The 25,243-nt window shown below is 46.7% G+C and overlaps 1 protein-coding gene across 1 annotated transcript in view; it reads right to left on the minus strand.

Moving 5' to 3' along the window:
• Window positions 1-25,243, minus strand: part of NSRP1 (nuclear speckle splicing regulatory protein 1) — a 469,150-nt gene that overhangs the window by 48,734 nt on the left and 395,173 nt on the right. Inside the window, exon 6 of the mRNA XM_069615252.1 lies at window positions 20,372-20,480. Within this exon, the coding sequence (XP_069471353.1) occupies window positions 20,372-20,480 (109 nt within the window). The remainder of the gene's footprint in view (window positions 1-20,371; window positions 20,481-25,243) is intronic.

The following is a 25,243-nucleotide window of genomic DNA, read 5'->3' on the forward strand; positions in this document are numbered from 1 at the left end:
GGGGAGGCGAGGCCAAGCCTGTTGTACCAACCTTGACTCGTAAACTGGAAGACAAAGACTAGAAAGAAACGCACACAGCCGATGAGTTGGCAAGCGACATGAGAGACCGGTGTGTGCTAAAGAAAGATGGAAGTGGGAACATTGTATTGCACAATTGGAGGCTGCACACGTGTGGATGGGACACGAAGAATGGCAGATCTGCGAATGAACCTTGAAATAATGATAGCTGTAAAGTCAGCAATGCTGAATAACGTAGTGGTCCGGCGAAAGGAAACAGCCCACTCCAAAGTCTCTGTGAAAGGTGAAAGTTTATAGCAATAAAGTGAATCAACTGTAAAAGCGAGGTAATGGAAATTAACCCCAAGAAAAGGGGAGAGTAAAAAAGGTGAACGTTGATCTTTGGTGCATAATATAGTGAACTACCCAGACCAGGAAGCACTGGGGCAAATAACATAGGAGTGAGAGTTGAAAGCTGGAAAGTCGAAATGGTCTTGCGGAGGTCTGTAGAAAAAAGCCACGTACATTTGAAAGTCTTCAACATCAGGAAACAGTCTGAGCGCGACTGAGGGAGACCTGCGTGAACTTTTGCGATGAAAGATCTGAGCCCGACAGAGAGACCGATGTGAACTTTTTGGTGAACTGTGTTTTGGAAATTGGAAAGCAAGACTTTAACGTGGACGGGCAGGCGTTTTGAACTGACTATTCTGTTAAATCGCCTTACTCCGTGCTGTCCAACGTGGGGAAGAGAGCTGACTGAGCCACATTTATTCTTTATATTTGAACAATGACTTTCTTTTACATACATATCCTCCTTTTCATACTTTGTGTACAAGATATAGTGCCGGCATTAGGTTTTTGTTAGTATAGGCCATTTTGATTTGACAGACTCAACTAGGACTGTTTTATTTATTATTATTACTATTATTATTATTATGATTTGATGGTTGCGACTACTCCCATCTTAGCTATAGGGCAAAGTAGGAGTTTCTCCAAACCCATTGAAACTTCAATAAAGGTTTTACAAATTGGACCTTTATTGTCTGTGTCATGATTGTGATACCATGCCTCTGTTACATATGTATGTTATCCATTTAAGTATATTTTGCAATTCCACACCTTTCGACAAGGTGCTTTTAGCCCTTTGATTAGTTTCCCCTCATGTATTGATCTTTCCTGGCATATGGTTAATTGAGTTAAGCGCTCCCCTCAGATCTGTGTTCAAAACCAAGTAGTTCCAAATTACCCTTTCCTACTTTTGGGGTCAATAAATATTCGATTGCGCAATAATAATACATCTTAATAAAGCGATTAGAAGTGATTATATTTAACTATGAAGCATCATAAAATGCCATTCCTGCTACAGGACAGTGCCCCTCACTCAACCTTAACAAGCTCATTACTTGACTGAACATACACAAGTGTTCCACATTTCTATTGGCCATGATGCTTCTCTTGGCTCTGTCTCTCTTCGCAAACACCAACCATTACCAGTAATTGATTCCTGCTTCTGCAGGCATCCTCTTATGTTCTATCATCAAAGGTGTTGGGTCAGCTGCTATCATTACAGGAATTAGTCATCTCCTGCCCCCTCCCTGTACGCTATGCTCACTCTTTCTGCTTCATCACCCCTTTTACATTGTGACTTTATTATGTGGTCACACATTTCCTCCCACTGTATTCAGCACTCCCTCCTCTGGCCCCCTCCTCCTGCATCCTCAATGTATGACGTGCTCACTCATATTTTCTCCTCACACCTCTCATACACCCCCCGGTGCATGCAGTGCTCACAAGCCTCTTCTGGGCCAGCCTGGGTTCAGGTTGTGTGTGGTGTAGGTTTAGCTTCTGTGTCCCGGCTGAATTATTTAAGGTGACACCTTATGAAGAAGTGATCAGAGAGCGGAAACTCGAGTCGAAACGCACAGTGGACCGTGGAGAGTGTCTTGGGGTCCTTCTAGGAATACCGGGCATGTGTGTTTACCACACCATACACAACATTAAGTATTGAAAGGCAGCGCGCAGGAGGTGAGCTGCCTCTCCAGAGGGGTGCCGTGGTGTAGGGGAAAGGTTTTTTGTGGGCTGGGCGGGTGAGTCTAAATGTGTAGTTATTTGCAAACTTCTGCACAGTTCACTAATAAATATATCACTCTTCTAGGTTTCATGTTCTGTGCTATTCCTGGAGGGAGAGGAGGGCGGGTGGTCCTACCTTTCCTCTGGCCTCATTAGTTGTACCATAGACATGAACAACATTGCTCCCTGGCAAGCTCCTATCACAGCGCTCTGGGTGAGCCTCAGGCATTGAGAAAATACAGTCTGAGCCTGCAGCTTCACTTATATATGCTATTATTGTGCTTTATCAAAAGTTAAAGGACATTTGTAGCCTTCTCAAGAGGGAATCCAATCAGTGAGTAAAAAGAACAAGTAACTTCTTAACTGGTAACGTTCTTTCGATGGGATGTTCCTCTGACGTATTCCTTATCTTTGATAATATGTTTCCAGCTTGCTGGCCTCGGACATTTTTTTTCTGTAGAGGGCGCTGCGCGTCGACGTCCGCTGAGTCGATGTCCCTCGACGGCCACCGTATCGGCGCCGACGTCATCATGCCCATAAATAGCCACGCGCTGCGACCGTTGCTCAGTTCCGTTTTGTAGCATAAGACAAGTCATGCCTGAATTGTTTATTGACCTTGAAGGAGCGTAAGCTGCAACCACAAGGGAAGTATCACTGTGAGGATGGTTGGGAGGGGCGATGAGGAATACGTCGGAGGAACATCCCGTCGAAAGAACGTTACAAGGTAAGAAGTAACTTGTTCTTCGAAGGGATTGTGTCCTCCGACGTATTCCTTATCTTTGATAGACTCCCATAGCAGTGGCATGTAATTGGAGGTGGGAGTGAGAATGTTATGTATCCCTTTAGGGATGGACCGAATGTAATACGGCCTTGCCAAATCTGGTATCTTGAGCAGTGGAGGAATCCAGATTGTAAAATTTTGTGAATGTATGTGCGGACGACCATGTTGCAGCCGCACATATGTCCCGGACCGCTACCCCTCTTTGGAGAGCCGAAGAGGCTGCGATACCCCTGGTTGAATGAGCCCTGAGATTTTGGGGTGGCTCTTTCCCTGCCAGTCTGTAACATTCCAGGATGGCCAAAATAATCCACCTGGAGATGGTTTGTTTTGTTATGGTTAGTCCCAACTTGTGACCCGAGTATCCTACAAACAGTTGGTCTGCTCGCCTGATCCTAGCCATTCTGCTGATGTAAAAGCTGAGAGCTCGCCTTGGGTCCAGCCTATGTAGCCTTTCCTCCTCTTTCCCTGGATGGGGAGGAGGGTAGAACGAAGGTAAGGTAATTTTCTGAGTAATATGAAATTCAGAAACCACCTTTGGGAGGATATTAGGCTTCACCTGTAGGACAACTTTGTCCTTGTGGAAGATTGTATGTGGGGATTTACAGGAGAGAGCTTGTAGCTCGCTCACCCTCCTAGCAGATGTTAGTGCTACCAATAGGACAGTTTTAAGCGTGAGAAATCTCAGCGCGCAAGAGTGAAGTGGTTCGAATGGAGTGCCCATTAGGAAGTTTAAGACTAAATTTAAGTCCCATAAGGGAACCTGGAATGGTTTTGGAGGGTAAACATTAGTTAGTCCCTTGAGAAATTGTACCACTAGAGGAAGTTTGAAATACAATGGTTCTTCCGCAGTGCCCTTGAAGATAGAAAGCGCTGCGAGATAGCCTTTTACAGTGCCAACTTGAAGGCCTGAGTTTGCCAAGTAGAGTAGAAACGATAACACTGTTGGTGTACCACTTGAAAAAGGGTTGATATTCTCTTCCCTACACCAGCTGCAAAATTTGTTCCAACAGCAGCGGTATAAAGACTTTGTTGCCGGTCTTCTGGCCGAAAGCAACACCTCCATGACATCATCAGGGAGATCTCAATCCTTGTACCTCACCCTTTCAGAAGCCAAGCGTGAAGGTTGAGGGTTCTGGTGTCTGGATGGAGAGCCTGACCTCCCTTCTGCGAGAGAAGATTCTCTTTGAGTGCAGGACGGATTGGAGGACAGATGGACAAATCTAGAAGGTCCGGGTACCACGTTCTCCTGGCCCAATCCGGGGCAATTAGGATGATGGTTTTCCGGAATCTTCTCAACCTCCTGATCATTTGAGGGATAACAGGGACTGGTGGGAACGCGTAAAGGAGTGGAAACTCCCAGTCCACTACGAACGCATCTCCTAGAGCTCCTCTCGGGGGAAATTCCCTTGAACAGAACAGGTCGCACTTCCTGTTGGTGCTTGTGGCGAACAGATCCACCTGAGGGGTTCCCCAAAGGGCGAAGATCTCTTGAAGGACTTCCTGAGCTAGCTCCCACTCGTGGGAGACTGTGCTCTGCCTGCTCAGAGCGTCCGCTGTCAAGTTCTTCTCTCCGGCTAGGTGGACTGCCGATAGAGATTCCTTCTTGGATTGCCCAAAACCAGAGCTGCATCGCCTCTCTGCACAGTGGCAGTGATCCTACGCCTCCTCTTTTGTTGAGGTAGTGCATGGCCACTGTGTTGTCTGTCATTATCAGGACATTTCTCCCCTGTACTGATGGCAGGAAAGCTTTCAGAGCTAGTCTGATCGCTCTCAGCTCTAATAGGTTGATGTGTAGTCTGGACTCCGATGGAGACCAACGACCGCTGATGGTCAAGTTGTTGGCATGGGCTCCCCCCCCCGTGAGTGAGGCGTCTGTGACTACTGTTATCTCCGGCCATGGTTGCCAAAACAGTTCTCCTTTCAAGATGTTCTCTGGCCCACCATTGAAGGTCGCAGGCTACCTTGTCCGGAATCCGGAGGAGATCTGTCATTCTCCCTGAGAATTGCGACCACTGACTTCTCAATGCCCACTGAAGAGATCTCATTCTCAGGCGAGCCTCTGGCACAAGGAAGATGCAGGATGCCAAGAGGCCTAGCAACCTCAAAAAGTCGAAGGCTGGGAGACGTTGGGCATTTTGAAACTTGGTGACCATCTGTAGAATATCTTGAGCCCTCACCTCTGGTGGCAAGGCTTTTCCCAGGGAAGTGTCCAGGACCGCTCCAATGAACTGGAGTCTTTGATGGTATCATCTGTGACTTCTTTAAATTGAGGGAGAAGCCCAGTCTGTGAAGGAAGTGGCAGACATAATCTAGCTGGGCCTGGGCCTGTTCCGAAGATACAGCCCTGATCAGCCAATCGTCCAGGTAGGGGTAGACGTGGATCCCTTCCCTCCTTAGACTCGCCGCCACTACCGACATCAGCTTGGTGAAGACCCTCGGGGCGGAGGTCAGCCCAAATGGCAGAACTCGAAATTGATAATGAGAGTCGCCAATCGCGAACCTCAGGTATTTCCTGTGTTTGAGATGGATTGGCACATGGAAATAAGCATCCTGAAGGTCCAGAGATACCAGCCAGTCCTGGAGATGGAGGGCCTGAAGGATCTGAGAGAGAGTTACCATCTTGAACTTGTCCTTCCTGAGGAACTTGTTCAATTCTCGTAAGTCCAGGATGGATCTCAGTCCTCCGTCCTTCTTTGGTATGAGAAAGTAGGGGGAGTACCAGCCCTTGTTCCTGTCTGCTACAGGTACCGGTTCTATGGCACCTTTCTCTAGCAGGTCTATAATTTCCTGCAAGAGGAGCGGATCTGGAACTTTTAGAGAGCTGTTCCCCGGTGGATGACTCTGAGGAATGTGTAGAAAGGGTAGGCAGTAACCTTGGGCAACTGTCTCCAATGCCAAGCATCTGACGTTATAGCCTGCCATTCCGTCAGATGGTGAGTTAACCTGCCCCCTACAGGTGTATTGTGTGGGAAGGCCTCAGAGTGGTTTGCGGGCGGCTGATGCAGATGCAGAGGGTAAAGAGGCACCTGCTGCTGCTGCGGTCTTAGTACTTTTGACCCGTCCACCTCAGGTGGATCTCCTTTGGCCTCTTTGAGCCAGCTGTCCTCTGCCTTTCCCGAATGCGGAATAATAGCGAAAGGACTTTCCTCTCCCAGAGGTTCCTGAGGGGCGAAAAGGAGTTTGGCGGATAGCAGCTCCTAAAGATTTTGCTGCTGCTTTAGAAGTCTGTAACTTTTCCAGACTGTCATCAGCCTTTTTCCCGAATAATGAAGAGCCGTCAAAGGGCATATTCAAAAGTCTGGCCTGTACTTCTGGAGCAAAGCCCGACTTACGCAACCACGAATGCCTGCGGATTGTTGTACTTGCCGCCATAGCCCTGCTGATACTGTCAGCGGAATCGATGCCAGTTTGAAGTGATTCACACATGGCATCTTTAATAATGTTAAGGAAGGCTTCCTTTTCCTCTCCTTCGGGCATGCAGACAGCCGCTGATGAAGCACACTCCCACAGTGTGTGACTGAACCTGGCGAGCGTACAGGTGGCGTTGATGGACTTCTACGCCATACTACAGGCAGAGAAGACTTTCTTCGCCATAGAGTCGTACCTCCTGTCATCTCTATCCTGTGGGACAGTAGGGTAAGCAGTCCTACTGCTAGATGAAGTTGCCGCTTGAACCACCAGGCTCTCTGGGGTCGGGTGTTTTGACAAGTATTCAGGGTCAGCAGCCGCTACCCTATACTTGGCTGACAATCTTTTATTGACCGCAGGGATAACTTCAGGAGTTTCCCAATTAGATGCAATTTTCCTTTGTAAGGCTGCATGGAAGGGGACCACCGGGTCCTCCTGTGGGCCTTTGTCTAATATATCTGTTAGGTCATCCTGTTGAAAAACAGGTGAAGGCGCAGACCAACCCATGAATTCAATACTTCTTGCCATCAGGGTTCTATAGGGTGTTTCAGCATGTTCCCCTGGGTCTAGCTTAACAAATACCACTTCTGGGGAAGTGTCCAGCCCACTTGTCTCATGCAGTGACTCCTGCAGGTCCTTCAGCCTTCTTTCCTCAGAGGTGAAATCCTCTGAAATAGGCAATGTGGTCCTCTGTAACTCGAAAGTTTCCTGGTCAGAATCTTCCCCCCTCTTCATAAATTGAAGATAGTCCAGGGTACTCTGACCTCTGAAATGGTGTAAAACCCATCTCTAAGGCAGAAGGAGCCAAACTCGTCGTTATCGGGCGCAAAAACGTCGATGCAACAGTCTTCGAAGGCGTCGAGAACGGCATCGAAAAAACTGGAAGGGGTCTCGAAGAACTCGAGAGGATCGGGATCCTACTCGAGGGCATCAACGACGGTCTCTGCGTCGTGCCGGAGGCCCTAGGAATCACCATTGGCTGTGGAGTGGCCTTGGTCCTCTCTTTCATCGGCGTCGAGTCGATCGACCGATGCGTCGAGGAACCCTTCGACAACGGCGTCGATGGCGCCGATCCGTGCGTCGAAGGAATCTTCGACGACGGCGTCGAAGATGGTGCCTTCTTACCCGATGGCTCATGGCGCTCTCGGGTGGAATGTTTCGCCGGGTGCTGCGACTCGCGGCGTTTTGATTTTTTGGGTTTTTCACCCAGGGTATCACCCTCAGCTGTCTTCGAGGGGGTCGAGGCCGCGTTCTCGAAGACGCTTAACATTTTCTTTCTGAATTCCTCCAACTCAGCTTGAGAACTGTGTTTAGTGAGACAGGAGACCCTTTCTGGGGACACAGAAGACGACGAGGAAGGGGACCTTCGACGTCTCTTTTTTGAGTGTCTTGATCTCGACGAATGGTGGAAGCTACTTCAAGATCTAGAATGGGAATATTTTCGCCGGCGAGGAGACGAATGCCTCGACTCAGCAGACGAAACTTTCGAGGTTTTGACTGACTTACCTCTCTCGAGCTTCCCCTTGCGCTCCTTCAAGGCTTTCGCCGTCATGGACATGCAGTCCTTACACTCCGAACAATGGTGCTCGGATCCCAAGCACCACAAGCAGATCCTGTGTGGATCCATTATCGTCATTTTTTTACCGCAGTCTCGACATTTCTTGAAGCCGGATCGCGGCGTCGTAGGTTCCGATGAAGAAGCCATCGAGAACGATAAGGTATATTCGAGTACATATAGTTAGTTATCCTGACTGAACTGAGAAACGACGTTCCGAGGCCCCACAAAGCGCGGAAAAACGGAACTGAGCAACGGACGCAGCGCGTGGCTATTTATGGGCATGATGACGTCGGCGCCGATACGGTGGCCGTCGAGGGACATCGACTCGGCGGACGTCGACGCGCAGCGCCCTCTACAGAAAAAAAATGTCCGAGGCCAGCAAGCTGGAAACGTATTATCAAAGATAAGGAATATGTCGGAGGACACAATCCCTTCGAACAGTGTATTCTTTTGTTCTTCTACCAATAGATATATCTGAAACACGAAAAAAAACAGCACAGCCAACCTCGAGTTGCCCATACCACCGTCAGATGCTTGCAGTTCCGTCGGTCTTATTTAAAGCGCCTTCTGGTACTTGTAGGCCTTCCTTAATCGATTGTGGAAAAGTAACTGATTCAAGGACCAGAATTCATAGCATAGGGCTTTCCCCATGAAGGATGAGGGGAGCACTGAGAAACACCATGTGTAGAGGTGCGTTATAAATGACTTATCATATCAAGCCAAGGACCCGAAAAAAAGATTTGCTGGCCTGCCCAAACTTGCTGCTGACTGACTGCACCACGGCTGCCAGTCACACTGCCTGCCGGTGCACACCAGCCAGCGCCAGGCTGTGGTCTCAGACTCACTGAGTCTGCGACCCCCCGACCCCATTGCCTGGCTGGTATGCACGGACAGTTGCACACAAAACGGGTGACACGTGACCACCTTGACCTGACCCTCACCGGCACACTGCACATTGGCATTGGAGGCCAGGCAAGAAAAAATTAAATGAAAATAAGCTGTGACCGTGTGTGTGCTGCTGTGCTCAGTCAGGCGGCAGAGTTTTAAATTATTAGGCAAGGAAGGACCAAAATGAGTTCCGGTGCCCAAGCCCTTTGGAGATGGGTGGTGGGATGCTCTTAGGTAAGACACAGTATTCCACATCCTCCTTTCAGAAGAGAACCCCTATCCCAGTAATGGTTATGGTTCACCATGTTCCCTTGTCTCTGACATATTATCATCACAGACGTGTTAGACAGAGGAGGAGAAAGACTGAGGATGAGGTACCTTGGACCAAAACACAGTATCCCCTTTGTCCTCATGACAACCAGCATAACCCTCCCTCAACCTTTATGGGTCATAAATCAATTCCCCTTTATTTCCTTGTTGGGGTACCTAACCATACTGAGACGAGGAAGAATCAACTGAGTGTAATAGACACCACTTACTCTCACCACTTTGGTACTAGGAAGAAGAAGAGTCATGAAGGTCAGGCATGTCCTTATAATCCGAGACAGGCAGCTTTAATGGAATACACCTGCAGTCCATTAACGAACCACAAGTGTATAAGAGGGGGACTACGGAAGCACAAGAAGAGAGCTGCAGAAGCAGGGAAAGAGGAAGAGAAAGCAGAAGGAGCCATGCGGGAGCACAAGAAGCCGAGACGCCGACCAAGACGATGGGAGTCCTGTTGGTGTGACTGTGCAGGATGGAAATCCCATGGAGGGGAAAGCGGGCAGCAGGCGCTGCCGAGGAGCAGAGGCAGACCTGCGCACGAGAGCCGGCGTGTTCTGACCAAAGCACCCAGTGAATAGGCTTTCCCGCTTGGAGAGAAGCCGTTGAAAGTAGCTGCCGGGGCTGGGTAAGTGTCAGGGACACTGGAACCACCTGGGCACTCCAAGGGACTGTGAATGTAGTAGCGGCCCACAGAAACAAGCAAAGTTGCCTTTATTGAATACCAAAATGAATGAAAGAAGCAAAGTTGCCTTTATTGACTGAATTGAATGAAACAAGCAAAGCTGCATTTCTGGAGTACTGAACTGAATGAAATAAGCAGAACCTGCACATATTGAATACTGAAATGAAAGGAAAGAACAAACCTGCTAAATATTGAACAATGAACTGAAAGCAAACAGGAAACCAAGTTGAACGAAGGACTCAGTGCAAAGTTGGAGTCAAGGTTGAGACACCACTTGTATATTAAAGTTGTGGAGCTGCATTTGAGAAACTACTTGTTTGGCTGAATATTGAAATATTGAAGGAGAGCTGTAAGTTACTGGCTGCGTGACCTGTAATAATAATAATTTGGCTTTTATACGGTGTGTGGTGCACATTTATCAACCTCGGAAGGATGAAAGGCTGAGTTTGGCCCCGCCGGGATTCGAACCTGCGTTAGCAAGCTCTGCATGGATGTCATAGCAAGCGCTCTACTCACTGTGCCACTTGACCGGCTTAATGGGTGGACAGTCTGGTCAAACAACTGCGCCAAGACCAGAGAACCCCTATATGCTAACAAGGATGTTTGCTGTTGTGTAAAAAAAGGAAAACAACCATTGGTGCATACCAGACTTGGGGAATGGAGCCCTGAGTTGTAAAGAATTGTTGAAATACAGTTTGACAAAGCTTCAAGAAACTTCTTTTGTGTGTCATCCTTCGATATTGAACCTGGGGAAGGAAAACCTGAGACGTGCTGCCCTGGAACTATATTGAACTTGGGGAAGGGCATGCCGACCTTCCTTTACAAAAGTGTGAAACTTTATTACTTTGAGTCCAAAAGAAGGTAAATCTAACATTGTGATGAACCTATTGGCATTTGGGGAGTAGAAGCTGAAGAGTAAGACCAAGCTGGAAATAACCCAGAACTTGATGTTCCTCCCACGTATTCCTCATCTTGTGATAATTCGTTTCGCCAGCTTCGCTGCATCGGAAAAAAAAATTCGGCAGAGGGCGCTGTGCTCGAGGTCGTGGCGTCGAATGTCCCTCGACGGGCTCCGTGCCGTGTCGACGTCACCGCTGGTATAAATGGCTCAAGCCGCGCCCGTTGGCTTCAGTTCTGTTTTTTCAAGGAAATGCTCGTGGAACATCTAGGCGTATGCTGTGACTGATAGGCCCATCGTGAGAGGAATTTGCAAGAAAGTATAAACTATACTGCGGGGCAGGTTGGGAGGGTCGATGAGGAATACGTGGGAGGAACATCCAGTCGAAAGAACGTTACAGTTGGTAAGTAACTTGTTCTTCGAATGGATTGTGTCCTCCCACATATTCCTCATCTTGTGATAGACTCCCATAGCAGTGATCAATCTGGAGGCGGGAGTATTAGTTTTTGTTTTCATGCACAGAGTGAAGTACTGCTCTGGCAAATAAACCCTCATTTGAGGATGATGTATCCAAACAGTAATGTTTGGTAAAAGTATGTATTGATGCCCATGTTGCAGCTGAGCAAATATCTCTCGCCGGGACTCCCCTCTTCAAAGCCGCAGAAGTGGCCATTCCCCTTGTGGAGTGAGCATGTAGCCCATCTGGAGGGTCTTTCCCCGCTAGTCTGTAGCATTCCAATGTAGCTAGAATAATCCAGCGGGATATGGTTTGTTTGGTCACCGCTAAACCCAATTTACAACCTGTGTATCCCACAAAATGTTGGTCGTCTTGGCGTAATTTTGTCATTCTTGAAATGTAAAAGCTGAGAGCCCTTTTAGGGTCCAGCCTATGTAATCTCTCCTCTTCTTTTCCCAAATGAGGAGGAGGATAAAATGTTGGTAAAACAATTTTCTGCGACAAATGGAAGTCGGAAACTACTTTTGGTAAGAAAGATGGTTTAACTTTCAGAATTACTTTGTCCTTATAAAAACTGGTATATGGAGGTTACATGAGAGAGCCTGTAGTTCACTAACCCTGCGGGCTGATGTTAATGCCACTAGAAGGACAGTTTTTAGTGTCAGAAGCCTCAATGGGCATGAGTGCAGAGGCTCAAATGGTATACATGTCAAGAATTTAAGAACTAAATTCAAATCCCAAGTTGGAACATGGAATGGTATTGGTGGATATACATTTGCAAGTCCTTTCAGGAATTGTATTATTAATGGTATTTTAAAATAAGAAACCTCTTCCGAGGTGCGCTTTAAAATGGAAAGCGCAGCTACGTTTCCTTTGATTGTTCCGATCTGGAGCCCCAGATTGGCTAAATGTAACAGGAAAGAAAGCACCACTGGTGTGCCACTTTGAAAAGGGTCCACATCTCTATCTTTGCACCAGTTACTGAATTTATTCCAACGACACCGGTACAAAGGTTTTGTTGCTGGCCTCCTGGCCGAAAGCAAAATCTCCATTACGTCATCCGGAAGGTCCCAATCCTTGTATCTCAACCTCTCAGAAACCATGCATGAAGGTTGAGCGTGTTGACCTCTGGATGGAGAACCTGACCTTCCTCTTGCGAGAGAAGATCTTCTCTTTGTGGAAGACGTACTGGAGAGCAGATGGACATGTCCAGAAGGTCCGGGAACCACGTTCTCCTGGCCCAATCCGTGGCAATTAGAATCATGGTTTTCCTGAACTTTCTCAACCTCCTGATTACTTGAGGAATCACGGGGGCTGGAAGAAACGCATACAGCAGGGCAAAATCCCAATCCACTACGAACGTGTCTCCCAGAGCTCCTCTCGGAGGAAATTCCCTTGAGCAGTACTGATCGCACTTTCGGTTCACCGAGGTTGTGAACAGATCCACCTGAGGGGTTCCCCCAAAGGGCGAAGAACTCCAGAAGGACTTCCTGAGCTAACTCCCACTCGTGGGAGACTGTGCTCTGCCTGGTCAGAGCATCTGCCACCGTGTTCTGCTCTCCGGCTAGGTGAACTGCCGATAGAGCGATTCCTTCTCGTATTGCCCAGAACCAGAGCTGCATTGCCTCTCTGCAGAGTTAGTGATCCTACGCCTCCTCTTTTGTTGAGGTAGTACATGGCCACTGTATTGTCCGTCATTATCAGGACATTCTTTCCCTGTATGGAGGGAAGGAAGGCCTTCAATGCTAGCCTGATTGCCCTCAGCTCCAAAAGGTTGATGTGTAGTTTGGACTCCGATGGAGACAAACGTTCGCCGATTGTCAGATCGTTGGTGTGTGCTCTCCACGCCGTGAGTGAGGCGTCCGTCACTACTGTTAACTCCGGCTATGGTTGCCAAAAAGATTCTCCCTTGAGAAAGTTGTCTTTGCAAGCCCACCATGATAGATCCTGAGCCACTGCGCTCGGGATTTGCAGAAGAACTGACATATTTCCCCGAGAACTGGGACCACTGAGTTCTGAGGGCCCATTGGAGGGATCTCATTCTCGATCTGGCCTCTGGCACCAGAAAAATGCAGGATGCCATGAGGCCGAGCAACCTCAGGAAAAATGAAGGCCGGCAGGTGCTGGGCTTTTTGGAATTTTGTTAGCATCTGCTGGATGTGGAGAGCTCTCACCTCGGGCGGCGAGGCTTTGCCCGAGGAAGTGTCTAAAACTGCTCCGATAAACTGGAGTTTTTGGGATGGTATCATGTGGGACTTCTTGAAATTGAGGGAGAAGCCCAGGTTGTGGAGGAAGAGGCAGGTGATCGACAGATGTTCCTGAGCTTGTTCTGGGGAACGTGCTCCGATTAGCCAGTAGTCCAGGTAGGGGTATACATGAATCCCTCCTCTCCTGAGACTCGCTGCCACAACTGCCATCAACTTGGTGAAAACCCTCGGAGCGGAGGTTACCCCAAATGGTAGAACTCAAAACTGATAGTGAGAACCGCCAACTGCGAACCTCAGGTATTTTCTGTGCTTGGGATGGATCAGCACATGAAAATAAGCATCCTGAGATCCAATGATACCAACCAGTCTTGAAGCTGGAGAGCCTGAAGGATCTGAGAAAGGGTTACCATCTTGAACTTGTCCTTCCTGAGGAATTTGTTTAAGATGGGTCTCAATCTTCTGTCCTTTTTGGGGATGAGAAAGTAGGGGGAGTACCAGCCTTTGTTCCTCTCCGCTACAGGTACATGTTCTATTGCACCTTTCTCTAGCAGGGTTATAACTTCCTGCCAAAGGAGGGGGTCTGGAATCTTGGTCGAGCTGGCTCCCGGTGGATGATCGGGAGGTCTTTTTAGGAAGGGAAGGCAGTAACCCTGAGCTACTCTTTCCAGTGCCCAAGGATCTGAAGTAATGCCCCGCCATTCTTTCAGATGCTGAGAGATCCTGCCTCCCACTGGTGTTTTGTAAGATAAGACCTCAGAGAGATTTGGAGGCAGCTGCAGGAGCGGCTGAGGGCATAGATGCCGTTCCTGAAGATGGCTTTGTCGTCTTTCCTCGTCTACCACGATTGACATTTTTTCTGCCCCTTTGAAAGGCCTGTCCTCTTCCTCTACTAACAGAGGAGTAGTATCGAAAAGGACGACCCCTTCAGGAAGATGTGCCCGAATAGGGTCTCTGGGGCACTAAGGGACTTTGCTGCCGCTTTCGAGGTCTGTAGTTTTTCTAGGCTCTCATCAGCCTTACTACCAAAACAGCCTCGAGCCATCAAAGGGCATGTTGAGAAGCCTGGTCTGCACATCCGGTGCGAACCCCCCCCCCCCCCCCGACTTCCTCAACCACGCAAATCTGCGTAGTACTGTGCTTGAAGCCATGGATCTACTGATACTATCAGCAGTATCCAGTCCAGACTGGAGACATTCCCCCATTGCCTCCTTACCGTCATTGACTATATTCAGGAAGCCTTCCCTTTCCTCGCCTTCCGGAATATGTTCAGCCGCCGCCGAAATACATTCCCACAGGGTATGTGTGAACCTGGCCCAGGGTACAGGTTACATTGCTTGATTTTAAGGCCATGCTACCCGAAGTAAAAACCTTAAGAGCCCAGGCATCAACCTTTTTATCCTCCATGTCTGGAGGTATGGTTGGGTATGCTGTCTGCCTGGATGTATTAGCTGCCTGAATAACCAAGCTTTCTGGAATAGGGTGTCTACTCAGGTAGATTGTAGTTCGGGAGATATCTTGCGCTCACACCATACACTTGATCTAAGTTTAAAATTTTTACAAGAGCATCATATTATGTGAAGCTAGATGAACATAGATTGGGATCAAGCCCAGTAAATGGTGATTTTTGAATTTTGGAGCCTAGAACTCACAATTATAAGACTACGGGAATTTCCAATACTTATTTGACTCAGTAGACACATCCGTACAGGTTTTCTCTATATAGGATTGGAACTCTGAATTTTCAACATAAGATCAAGTGTGATCATTTGACATTGGGATCTCAAATTTAAGAGATATAGGGAGTGTAAATGGGCCTTGAGAACGACCGGTGGTCGAAACACGTGTCGGCTCTGTTTTTCTCTAGAAGAATTAAAAACATTCAAATTGAAGGAACACTTGGAGTGACTTTATGAATAATGATGTTGGACTTGTAAAAATGTAAAACTTAGAGCAAGTGTATGGTGTGAGCGCAAGATATTCTCCCGAACTACAATATTTTCTGTTTACTTGCTGCAAGCTCTGTGGGAAGCTTGAGGGAAGATTATTAATTCCTGACAACCTTTCTTTTAGGTTTTAAGAGTGGTAAATAGCGCACGAAATCCAATAGCAATCCCACAAAGAAACCGCTAGCCTGTCTACTCAGGTATTCTGGATCAGAAGACTAAGTTTTGTACTTTTTTGGTAGATTGTTGTCTATTGCAGCAATGCTATCTTGTTTCTCCCAGTTTCTCTCCACTGTTCTTTGTAATGCCCTATGAAAGGGAAGAATTGGATCTTTCCGAGGGCCTGTGACTATAATATCCGTCATGTTATCCTGTTCAAACGTAGGGGAAGCTCTTCCCCAACCCATATACTCAATCACCCTACTCATCAGATTCCTGTACCCTGAGTCTGCATGATCTGCAGGATCAGGTGCAGCAAACTCCAATTCAGGTGATGTGTCCACACCACTGGCAGAATGTAGAGTTTCAGACAGGTCTCTCATAATAGTCTGAGGATCTACCAGTTCCTCTGGAACTTGTCTAGTTCCATATTTTACTCCATAAGGAGTGATTTCCTCTTCATCTGAACAAGATTCCTCAAAAATGGGAGACATGGACTTAAAAAAGTCAGATCTTGGTAAAGGTCTAAACCTTCTTTCTTCCTCCTTAAATTGTCGATGGAATCGGAGTTTTCTTCGAGGTGGCCTTCGAAGGAGTCGAAGGAATCTTCGACACACTGGAGGAAGCCTTCGACAGAGGCGTTGAAGATGAAGTACGCTTCAACGTTGTAGTCGTCGGCGTCGATGAAGTTGCACCCGACTTCGATAATTTTCATTTTTATGAGGGAATCGGCGAGATACTCGATCCACGAGGGTCTCTCGATGATTTGTCGACTCGAGACTTATGGGTACTACCCGGTATGGCCTTTGTAGTTCCCGACTTCCCTGCGTCGTCCAAAGGAGCAACCGGGGTCTGACTTTTCTGCGGTTTCTTCGAGGGGGGTCGAGGCTGCGTTCTCGAAGACCTGCAACATTTTCTTCCTAAAGCTCTCCCATTTAGATGGGGAATCTGATCTAGTCGGGCATCAGTTGACGAATCGGATGAGGACGACTGAGATTTATGTCTCCTCTTGTGCTTTTTTGAGGAAGACGAAGAAGATCGTCTCGACCTGCTACGATCGGGATCTCTTCGAGTGCCTTTTACGGCGTTCTGATTCTTTAGAGTCGGATGAATTTTTATATTTTTTTGACAAGGCTTTCGAAGAGCCCTTCGACGCCTCCCGCCCCACCGCCAACTTACTTTTCCTCTCACGGAGGGCCTTTTCAGTCATCGATTGACAAGAACCACAGTCGCCTGTTCGGTGGTCTGAGCCCAGACACCATAAACAGATTCAATGGGGATCAGTGATGGACATCTTCGATCCACAATCGCTACACTTCTTAAACCCCGTCTTGGGAGTCGAAGCAGAAGACATTTTTTCGACAGAAAATCCTGAAGTGCGCCGTTCACGAGTTGCGAAGCAATCAGAAAAACGGAACTGAAGCCAACGGGCGCGGCTCGAGCCATTTATACCAGCGGTGAGGTCGACACGGTACGGAGCCCGTCGAGGGACATTCAACGCCACGACCTCGAGCACAGCGCACTGTGCCGAAAAAAAAATTCCGATGCAGCGAAGCTGGCAAAAAGAATTATCACAAGATGTGGAATACGTGGGAGGACACAATCCATTTGAAAGGTTACTTTTTACTTGAGGGATAGTTTATGTATGGGACCAAATGGAGGGCACATGAGCCTCTATAAAACTGCATTAAGATCCCAAACTGGAGCAGGATGTGCCAAAGGTGAATGCATGCATTTAAATCCTTCCATAAAAGCCTTAACAAGCAGCACATTCCACTAGGACAACTTGTGTTTTCAGGTGGTGTATGCTGCCAGTGCAGCTAAATTTACCTAAAGTGAATGGTAGACTAATATAGAGGCAAGCTCACTAAAGTGTCTTTTCCTCCTGTGTGCGAGGATCTGGGAAAATGCTACTTCAATGGATTGAATGACATGGAATTTAAAAATACATTTGCTGAAAAACACAGCTGCTCCCAAGTATAACCTTATTCTTCTTGATTGCTACAAAAGGTTAATCTACTGTAAGGGCTTGGAGCTCATTGACTCTTCTAATAGATATAAAAGCTACTAAAAAGTTTACATTGTACGTGACACACTTATGTATGGGGTCAACATGAGGGCCCACAAGCATATAGTGAACCGTGTTAAGATCCCAAACTGGAGCAGAATGTGCCACTGGTGGATATATACATTAAATTCCTTCCATTAAGCTTTAAAAACTGAGACTTTATTGCAGGAAACATCGAGTTGTGAGGTGGTGTATGCCGCCAGATCTGCTAAGTGTACTGTAAGGGAATCTAAGAAATAAACTAGATAGTTGACAATGCCTGCCAGGGAGAAATCAAGAGGTTTGACGTTTCTTTTTTGGAACTAGGTAACACATCTTTTGCATTTACTAAAGTAAAAGCTTCTAGTATTTGTTTTTTTTGTATCTCAAAGTATATCCATATAGCATTGAGATAGAGTAAAGGAACCAAAATCTACGGCTTCAACAGCCAGTCTGCCAAGTTCATAGTTTGTGGATTTGGATGTATGATCAGTTGGTTGTGTTTTGTTACCAGCTCATGGATTGTGCGCAGTCTAGTTGGTGGTTCTAATGCCATGTGGAGGAGATTTGGATACCACACCTGCTGTACCTACATGGGAGCAATTAATATCAAAGTAAGGTTCTCCTAGAGCGAGTTATGTGCTTCTTTGTATAGTGTGGAATAGGGGGGAAAAACATATGCAAATGGCCCTGGCCAATTCAGCTGCAACATTTTGCCCGGTGAAGGTGGTGCATTTTGCGTTTAAACCTGTTGCAAATAGGTCAGGTCTGATTATCCCCATTTTTTGAAGGTCTACTCGAGTGTACTTGTGCTCAATTCCCACTCGTGTCCCTAAACAACTACCTCCAGTTCTGAATCCCTGGAGCATGTCATGCTTGTATGAACATGTCCCATTTTATGCACCAACACCACGATTTGTGTGTGGATCTAGATTTGTGATAATGTTGTGAAGTGTGTCCCACCTGTTAATGTAGCACATGGCTGTCTTGTCAGAGCTGTGACGAACCTTATGACGTTGTCCCTTCTCTCAGAGGAGGGTGGGGGGGGCCTTCCTATGAGGCTAGGGAGTTGAGACTGCTACGTGATAGTCACCTTGGGGGTGGTACTCAGTGGGAGGATCTTATGGGGAGGCATTCCACCTCTGAGATACATGGAGGACATCATAAGCCAATGCGGTATAATCAACCCTCATCCACCTTTCTCCCCTTCCTCTTATTTTAGAAGTTCCACCATGTACTTATGCCAGATCACTAGTAATGGGACGAGCAAGAGTATGGTTGACTCCACTGAATGGTCATCTCCGCATACTGGGACGAGGGAGAGGCTTGGAGCCATGAAGAACCCTCAAGAGAATCTTACTGAACTGTCTAGTTCTTATATGAGATGGTATGTAAAAATGGAAGAGGGACTAACCATGTTGTCAGTCCCTCCCTGGAGGCACAGCGGGCGAAGTCCCAATAGCGCAGAAGGTGAGGCTGGCTGAGAAGCTGCTGACCAGGATGTGGACGGTGGTGACTCGACGTCCCTACCTGCTCTGCCTGCAGACCGAGACAAGCAGGAAAAGGAAGTCCAGGTGCGAAAGAACGCTGTGCAACGCGGACAAGCAGAGACTCGCAGTTCGGCTCCGAGGAAGTGCAGCGGGGCCGCCGGAGGCAGCACGAACATATAAGAAGGTGGAGAAAAACTGTCGGGAGACTCAGAGAAGCCAGAGAGCGACTCCACAAACCAGGAGCCCAACAAAAATGTACAGGGGCTGCCTGGGTCCGTGAATGGGTCTGGGACCCGAGAAAGAGAAACCATATTGAAGGGATTGGGGACCCAAGCAATAGAAACCCTATTAACAGGATATGGGACCCAAGCAAGAAAAAACACATTAACAGGGTCTGGGACCCAAGCAAGAGAAACCAAATTAAAGGGGTCTGGGAACCAAGGCACTACCTGGCAGGGGAGTATACCAGGACTTTCCATCAAGACACTGAAAGGGCTCCACCAAGAGAAGCCCGAGAAAGGCATGGGGAAGGGAGACATTGCACCACCTTTGTTGAACTGCCAAGGAAAGCCTGAGAAAGGCCAGGGGAAGGGAGACATTCCACCATCTTTGTTGAACTGCTGAAAGGAGCCTGAGAAAGACGAGGGGAAGGGAGACATTGCCCCTGGTATATGGAACTGTTCCTGTCCAGAAGAAGTGAGCGATTCTTCTGGACCCAGAGAACAGCAAACCATTTTAATTTTCTTTCAAGTTTAAGGGATAGAAGTAGGATTTTGAAGCTGCACTCACTTTTGGACCTTCTGACATTTTCCTTAGTGTTTAGTTGAGGCAGGGAAATTCCCTCTTAGAGTTAGGGAAAGATAGGTTTTCCTCTTGATTTCTTGAGCATATAAGTCTTTAATCAGAACTATGCCACCTGTGTGTCAGTCTCCTCCTTCCACACCCTTACAGTCCTTTCCAGTTAGCAAACTGGTGTAGGCAATGTGTGGAAGGGAATTGTAACCATTCTCAATCACTGAAAGAAACAAAGCCCCAAATTGTCCCTACTGCAAGTTGGCTGGCAGATGTTGTCCATTGGGGTCATATTCCAAAGTCCTTACGTGGCACTCTGTCCGGTTCCGGTGCTGGGATGATTTTGAAGTGTTAATCTATGACTCTACTTATGTGGCGCTCCAATGGCGGAAAAAACTATCTGAGGACATGTTTGCACACGTAGGGTAGGAAAAGTGTGACACCTCCTTTACTTTAGAGGTAATCTATACAAACACAAGATAACATAACAAACAACTTGTAAAAATTCAGACCAACCACTAGGTGACAACCTATGCAAAGTAGCTGAGTCCAAGCAAATTCACAAGTCTATTCACAGTATCCCAGATTTCAGCTGACCCATAGAATAAATACGGACTCCCATCACAATTGCATGCAGCCTCATGTTAGGTGTGATCAGTCATCTTACCTTGAGTCTCGCAAGCTGCATTCGGGAGCCTGCTCTTCCCCAACAGTCTGGTTTAGAAGATGTCTGTAAAAGCCACTAAGATCCTTTTGCTTGGTAACATCAAGAGAAGCTGTGAAAGGGAAGGGGACACTTGTCATACATCTGCAACAGACATTAACTCTGGCGAGGCATGGGTAAATATGTTTATGACAAATACCATAGTCTATATTACAACAGGCCCAGCAGTGCCTCAGTCAAAAAGGTACAGCAGATAGAAAGTGGACTGTTAACCTCCATTGCCTTTGTTTTGGTAACCTGATCAGGGGACAGGCTGTACTCTCCAGAAATGGCATTCAGCAGCGGAGGCCTCCAAACAACAATAGTAAAGTAAGTACAAAACAAAAAAAGTGTACAAGCACAATTCTACAATAACATATACCTTACTTAAAAAACAGACCCCTTAACTAAATAACTAAAAACCAACCCAAATGAGGCAAGTACCAAGATAATGCAGGCTAGATGTATGTTAACGGTACACTCTGGGTATTATAATGCGGAAGGGAGGGGAAGCAACGTAGGCATGAATCGGTAACACAATGAAAACACAAAACTAAATTGCTTACTTTTAAAAGTGCCTTTTGGGTAAGTTAGGGAAGTGGGAGCTAACCAAGCTCTAGTGTCCCAAGTTAAAAGGCAAGCGGGTAAAATCACCTAGGATGCCTAGGAATTACACCATGAGTCCATTACTTACGTCGCATTATGCAGACTCAAGAGCATCAATCAGGCTTCCTGATGCTCCACTTTCGAGCAGAGTAAAACAAAGGTGACGGCTGGAAGGTTTAGAATGAATCTTAACCTCTGGCATCGCTCTGGACAACCCTCCAGACCATCGTTCCCCAGACATGTTTCGGCCTCAGCCCAGCAGGCACAGGACCCTCGTCCAGGCATAGGCGTCCCACTCGGAGAGACTAACGCAAAATAAAAGTGGCGATAGCTGGAAGGTTTAGTATTAATCTTAACCCCTGTCACCACTCTGGGCAACCGTCCAGGCCATCTTTCTTCGCTTGCCAAGCCATTACAGAAAGGGAAATACCATATGCAAATCAGGCTTGGTCCCGCCCCAAAATTCGAGCCTGAACTGCTAGGCCACATTCTTTCTGGACAAGATCACAAGCATCCCCAGACATGTTTCGACCTCATTGGGCGTCATCAGTGAACAGTAGCTTGGAGCTCTAGGCCCAGCTGCCACGGGACCCACATCTGGGCACACCCGTCCCACTTGGGGTTACTAAAGCAAAACAAAAGAGGTGATAGCTAGAAGGCTTTTTCTTTCAGATAGATTACTTTCAATAAGGGTCTAAGGAATGAGGAAATTGCAACAACTTTTTTTGTAGGAAAAGGCTGGCAGGGGATTGGTACTATTCAAAGCCTTTTGCGAGGAGCCAACCACAGTCAAGAAATACTTTCTTTTTACAAATTCCCCACCAAGTTCAATGGGACAGTTAGCATATCTAGAGATGGTGTGTGTAATCCTAGACTGATTTTTGCTGGTTGTGATATTGTTCACCCCTTTATCACTTATTCTGGGGGCACTGGTCAGGACTTATGTTTACCAATGCAGAGGGACTACAAGCCCTATTCAAATCTTTTTAGTGTAGCAGCACTACCTCGCCTATGTAGAGTACTGCAGAGAAACATTGTTTCCCCTTTATTTTCTTTTAAGTGATTCATTTTACACTTCCCAGCAAAACACAGGCAGGATAGTGGGAGTGATACCTCTTAACTGTTTTTGGATGCACTACCATTTCCCTTATATTTTTACAGAAAGATAGCCATTTTACCACCATTATGGTCTGTCCTTGTGGACCTTCTTCCTCCCGGCCATGCATTCTCCCTCGAAATGCTCAGTATGAGTGAGCTGGCTGGATCTCGGTAAAGGGGATATTGTGGCCAAATAATAATTCCAGCCAGGCTGAGGTCACAGTTGGTAGGCAGTTACTAAGGGAGCTGACTGTCCAGGAGTGGCCACCAACTCCCCCAGTGTCAATGGTCCAGGTCCTGCTATTGGTGGGCTGGGGTGACCCCCAGCCAAAGATTCTGCATATTAGGAGGGGCTCTGGAGCCAGTCAAATGTCCACCATTGGAGCTCAAATCCAAAGAAAATCTGTGGAGGGTTCTCTTCAGCTGTATCTGCCACCTGCCACATAGTCAAGATTCCTACCTTGTTGCGGAGGAAGAAGCAGGGGTCTTCCATCATTAGAATCTGGAGGAGAGCCTGGTGTTATCCATAAAGGTCTTTTAACTAGAGGTAGGAACCGCCACTTAGCTGGATGAAAACCAGACACCAAAAGTGACGCCTGAACCCACGACTCAGAGACTTGATTTGCCATAAAGTGCTGTGGTAGCAGTGGTCGCCAACAGACTTAACCAATTGTTGGTTTCTCAGAGTTCATGGGTCTTGGGTACATATCGGTTTAGAGTGCAACGGGTCCCCATTATTCAATACAGCCGTAATGCCCACTCGTGCCGCTACCTGGGATTGATATTTGGTGGTGGAACTAAACTTTAGGTACCCTGTCTGATGTCCCCTTAGATGTCTAGCATAGGCAACTGCCCGTTCCCTATTCAGCAAACCTAATTTATATAGGATGTCAAACTAATTCACTGACTCTGGAACTGCTCTTGCCTCAAAAACGTTATTGCTGCCAACGGCGAACTGTGACTACTATTGAAAAGTATCTTAAAGGTAATCTAACTTGGGCTACTTACTTTGGAAACTATTGAACTTTTGCTCTTATGATAGGGATTGGACAGATAGAGTTTAGTGCCAATATATCGATGTGCCTTATAATCTAATAAGGCCTATGTAAGACCAGCATCTGCTTCCCCCCACTGTAGGATATTGTTACACTGTATTGCATGACCTGATACGTGAACTGGGTCACTTCTAAAGTGGTGTGGGTGCTCCAATTTGAGTACCAGACTGATTGTATTTCCTTTACAAATAATTCCCAAACATTCTCTGTGCATTGGTGTCTGGGCATGATCACACAGAGACCCAGCATCTTAACTTCTACATTTCTTGAGGCGCAAGAAATTAATACTTTACTGTTGGAGTCAATGATATGTTAAGATGGATTTGAGAATCTAGCCTGGTGGACAGATTTTAGGAGGCCACCCTAATTATGGTGAACAGGGAGCTCTGAGAGTTTAGCAAAAACCGAATCAAGGTAGCAATGGAGAGCAGGCAAGGCTTAAGTCTTTGGAGAGTTGGAGTGTGGTCAGAGGCCTGCAATGAGTCCACACAGAATGGCACCCAATCATTCATTTTACACAGTCAAGTATACAGATGTATTTAGGCATTTAGAACACACTGAAAATGAAATGAGCATGTAGTATTACCACGCAACATTCTAAAATACAAGTATAGACAATCACCAGTATGTTTATTCTCAGGGGAAGAATGTTTTTGGCATAAAATGGGTGCAGGCTAGTTCCGTTAGGTGGAATATCGCTTGGCAAAAGGGAGGCAGTGGATCTGTCCTAAAGTCTTGTGCTAATTGGGTTGTATTTCCAGGGTGGATTGGGGGAATTATAAGAAAGTACACAATGTAATATTTGATGCATGAGGTTGTCTTTCTTTCATTGCATACTAGTGTGCAGGCCCGTGCACATGGGCCAAAGTGCAGGTTTTCATTGACACAGTAGGGCCACTATATATCCTAAGCCAACAGCTCCCTTTAGCAGTGACAACAGGTGAAGCTAAGCATATTGGCATTGTCTCAATATATCCTAAAGCAACAGTTCACTCTAGCCGTGGCAAAAGGCAAAGCTACTGCATCAGACAAAGATACGGGGACAAATATACATCTGGCCTTTTATTATATTTTAGATTGTATTGTGTAATGTTAACCTTTAACTCTCTTTTAAACAAGACAACCTTGTTGAGGCACCTCCACTTTGGGTCTTGTCCTATCTTTGTTTCTCAGACTCTATACATGGCCTTCTGAAGGTCGCACGCAACAATATTCCATCATCTTTGCCTTCCAGCTGACTGCTTGTGTCAGTCAGTTGTCCTCTACAGGCTCTAAAGAGCCTTGTAGATTTCTTAGAGAACTGGGGTTAAGAGGCTCTCAACAGTCACCCTCCTGGCTGTATCAGGTAACCACTGTTCAGAAAAAAAGAGAGGCATTCCGGGTGCAGCACATCCTACAGTCCTTTCTTGCATTTGCAAGGTGTTACACTGCATCTTCGGCTCTTGGTCTGTTCAGCGTATCAGGTTCATGGCTGCTGTGTTATTCCAGAACACTGTCCAGGCGCTTCTTCAAACTTTTTATAGTTTGCCATCTATGTTACCATTGGTATGCACTGCCTTTGCTTTCCTCCACCTAGTACGGACTTTGAGGCCGACCCCTTTACCAGTATCCTTTGGAAGCTCTACCATGCCACACAGATGGGGTACTGAAAGTGATCTAGCGATTAGTTAGAGCATCAAGCAGCAAACATTTCATCATGTAAATAAGAAGTTATCATTTCAAGTCCTTATTTCATAAAGGTGATTCACCACAACTGTCAATCCCTGGTGAATGGGTTGTTCCATTTGCAACACTGGGTTGACTCTTGTTTAGGTATCTCATTCATTACACAGAGTTAACACACATTACAAATCCATGAGTAGTTGTGGTCCTGTTTTTTTTCTGTGAGCTCCTTCACACTAGCAATTTCAGGCAAATGAAATCTATTTCTTATATTGAGTTCCATAACAGTGCTGGTCTCCGGTGAATTAGCTCTCCCAATAAGCTTGAAGGCCCTTGACCTAGAGACTTCATCAAATGATAGTACCTGGACAGATGGATCACCAATTTAATACACTAGGTGCCTTCCACTGTCTGC

Source organism: Ambystoma mexicanum, chromosome 9 (genome assembly GCF_040938575.1).
Source record: "Ambystoma mexicanum isolate Mex_15411 chromosome 9, UKY_AmexF1_1, whole genome shotgun sequence".
Taxonomy (NCBI): domain Eukaryota; kingdom Metazoa; phylum Chordata; class Amphibia; order Caudata; family Ambystomatidae; genus Ambystoma; species Ambystoma mexicanum.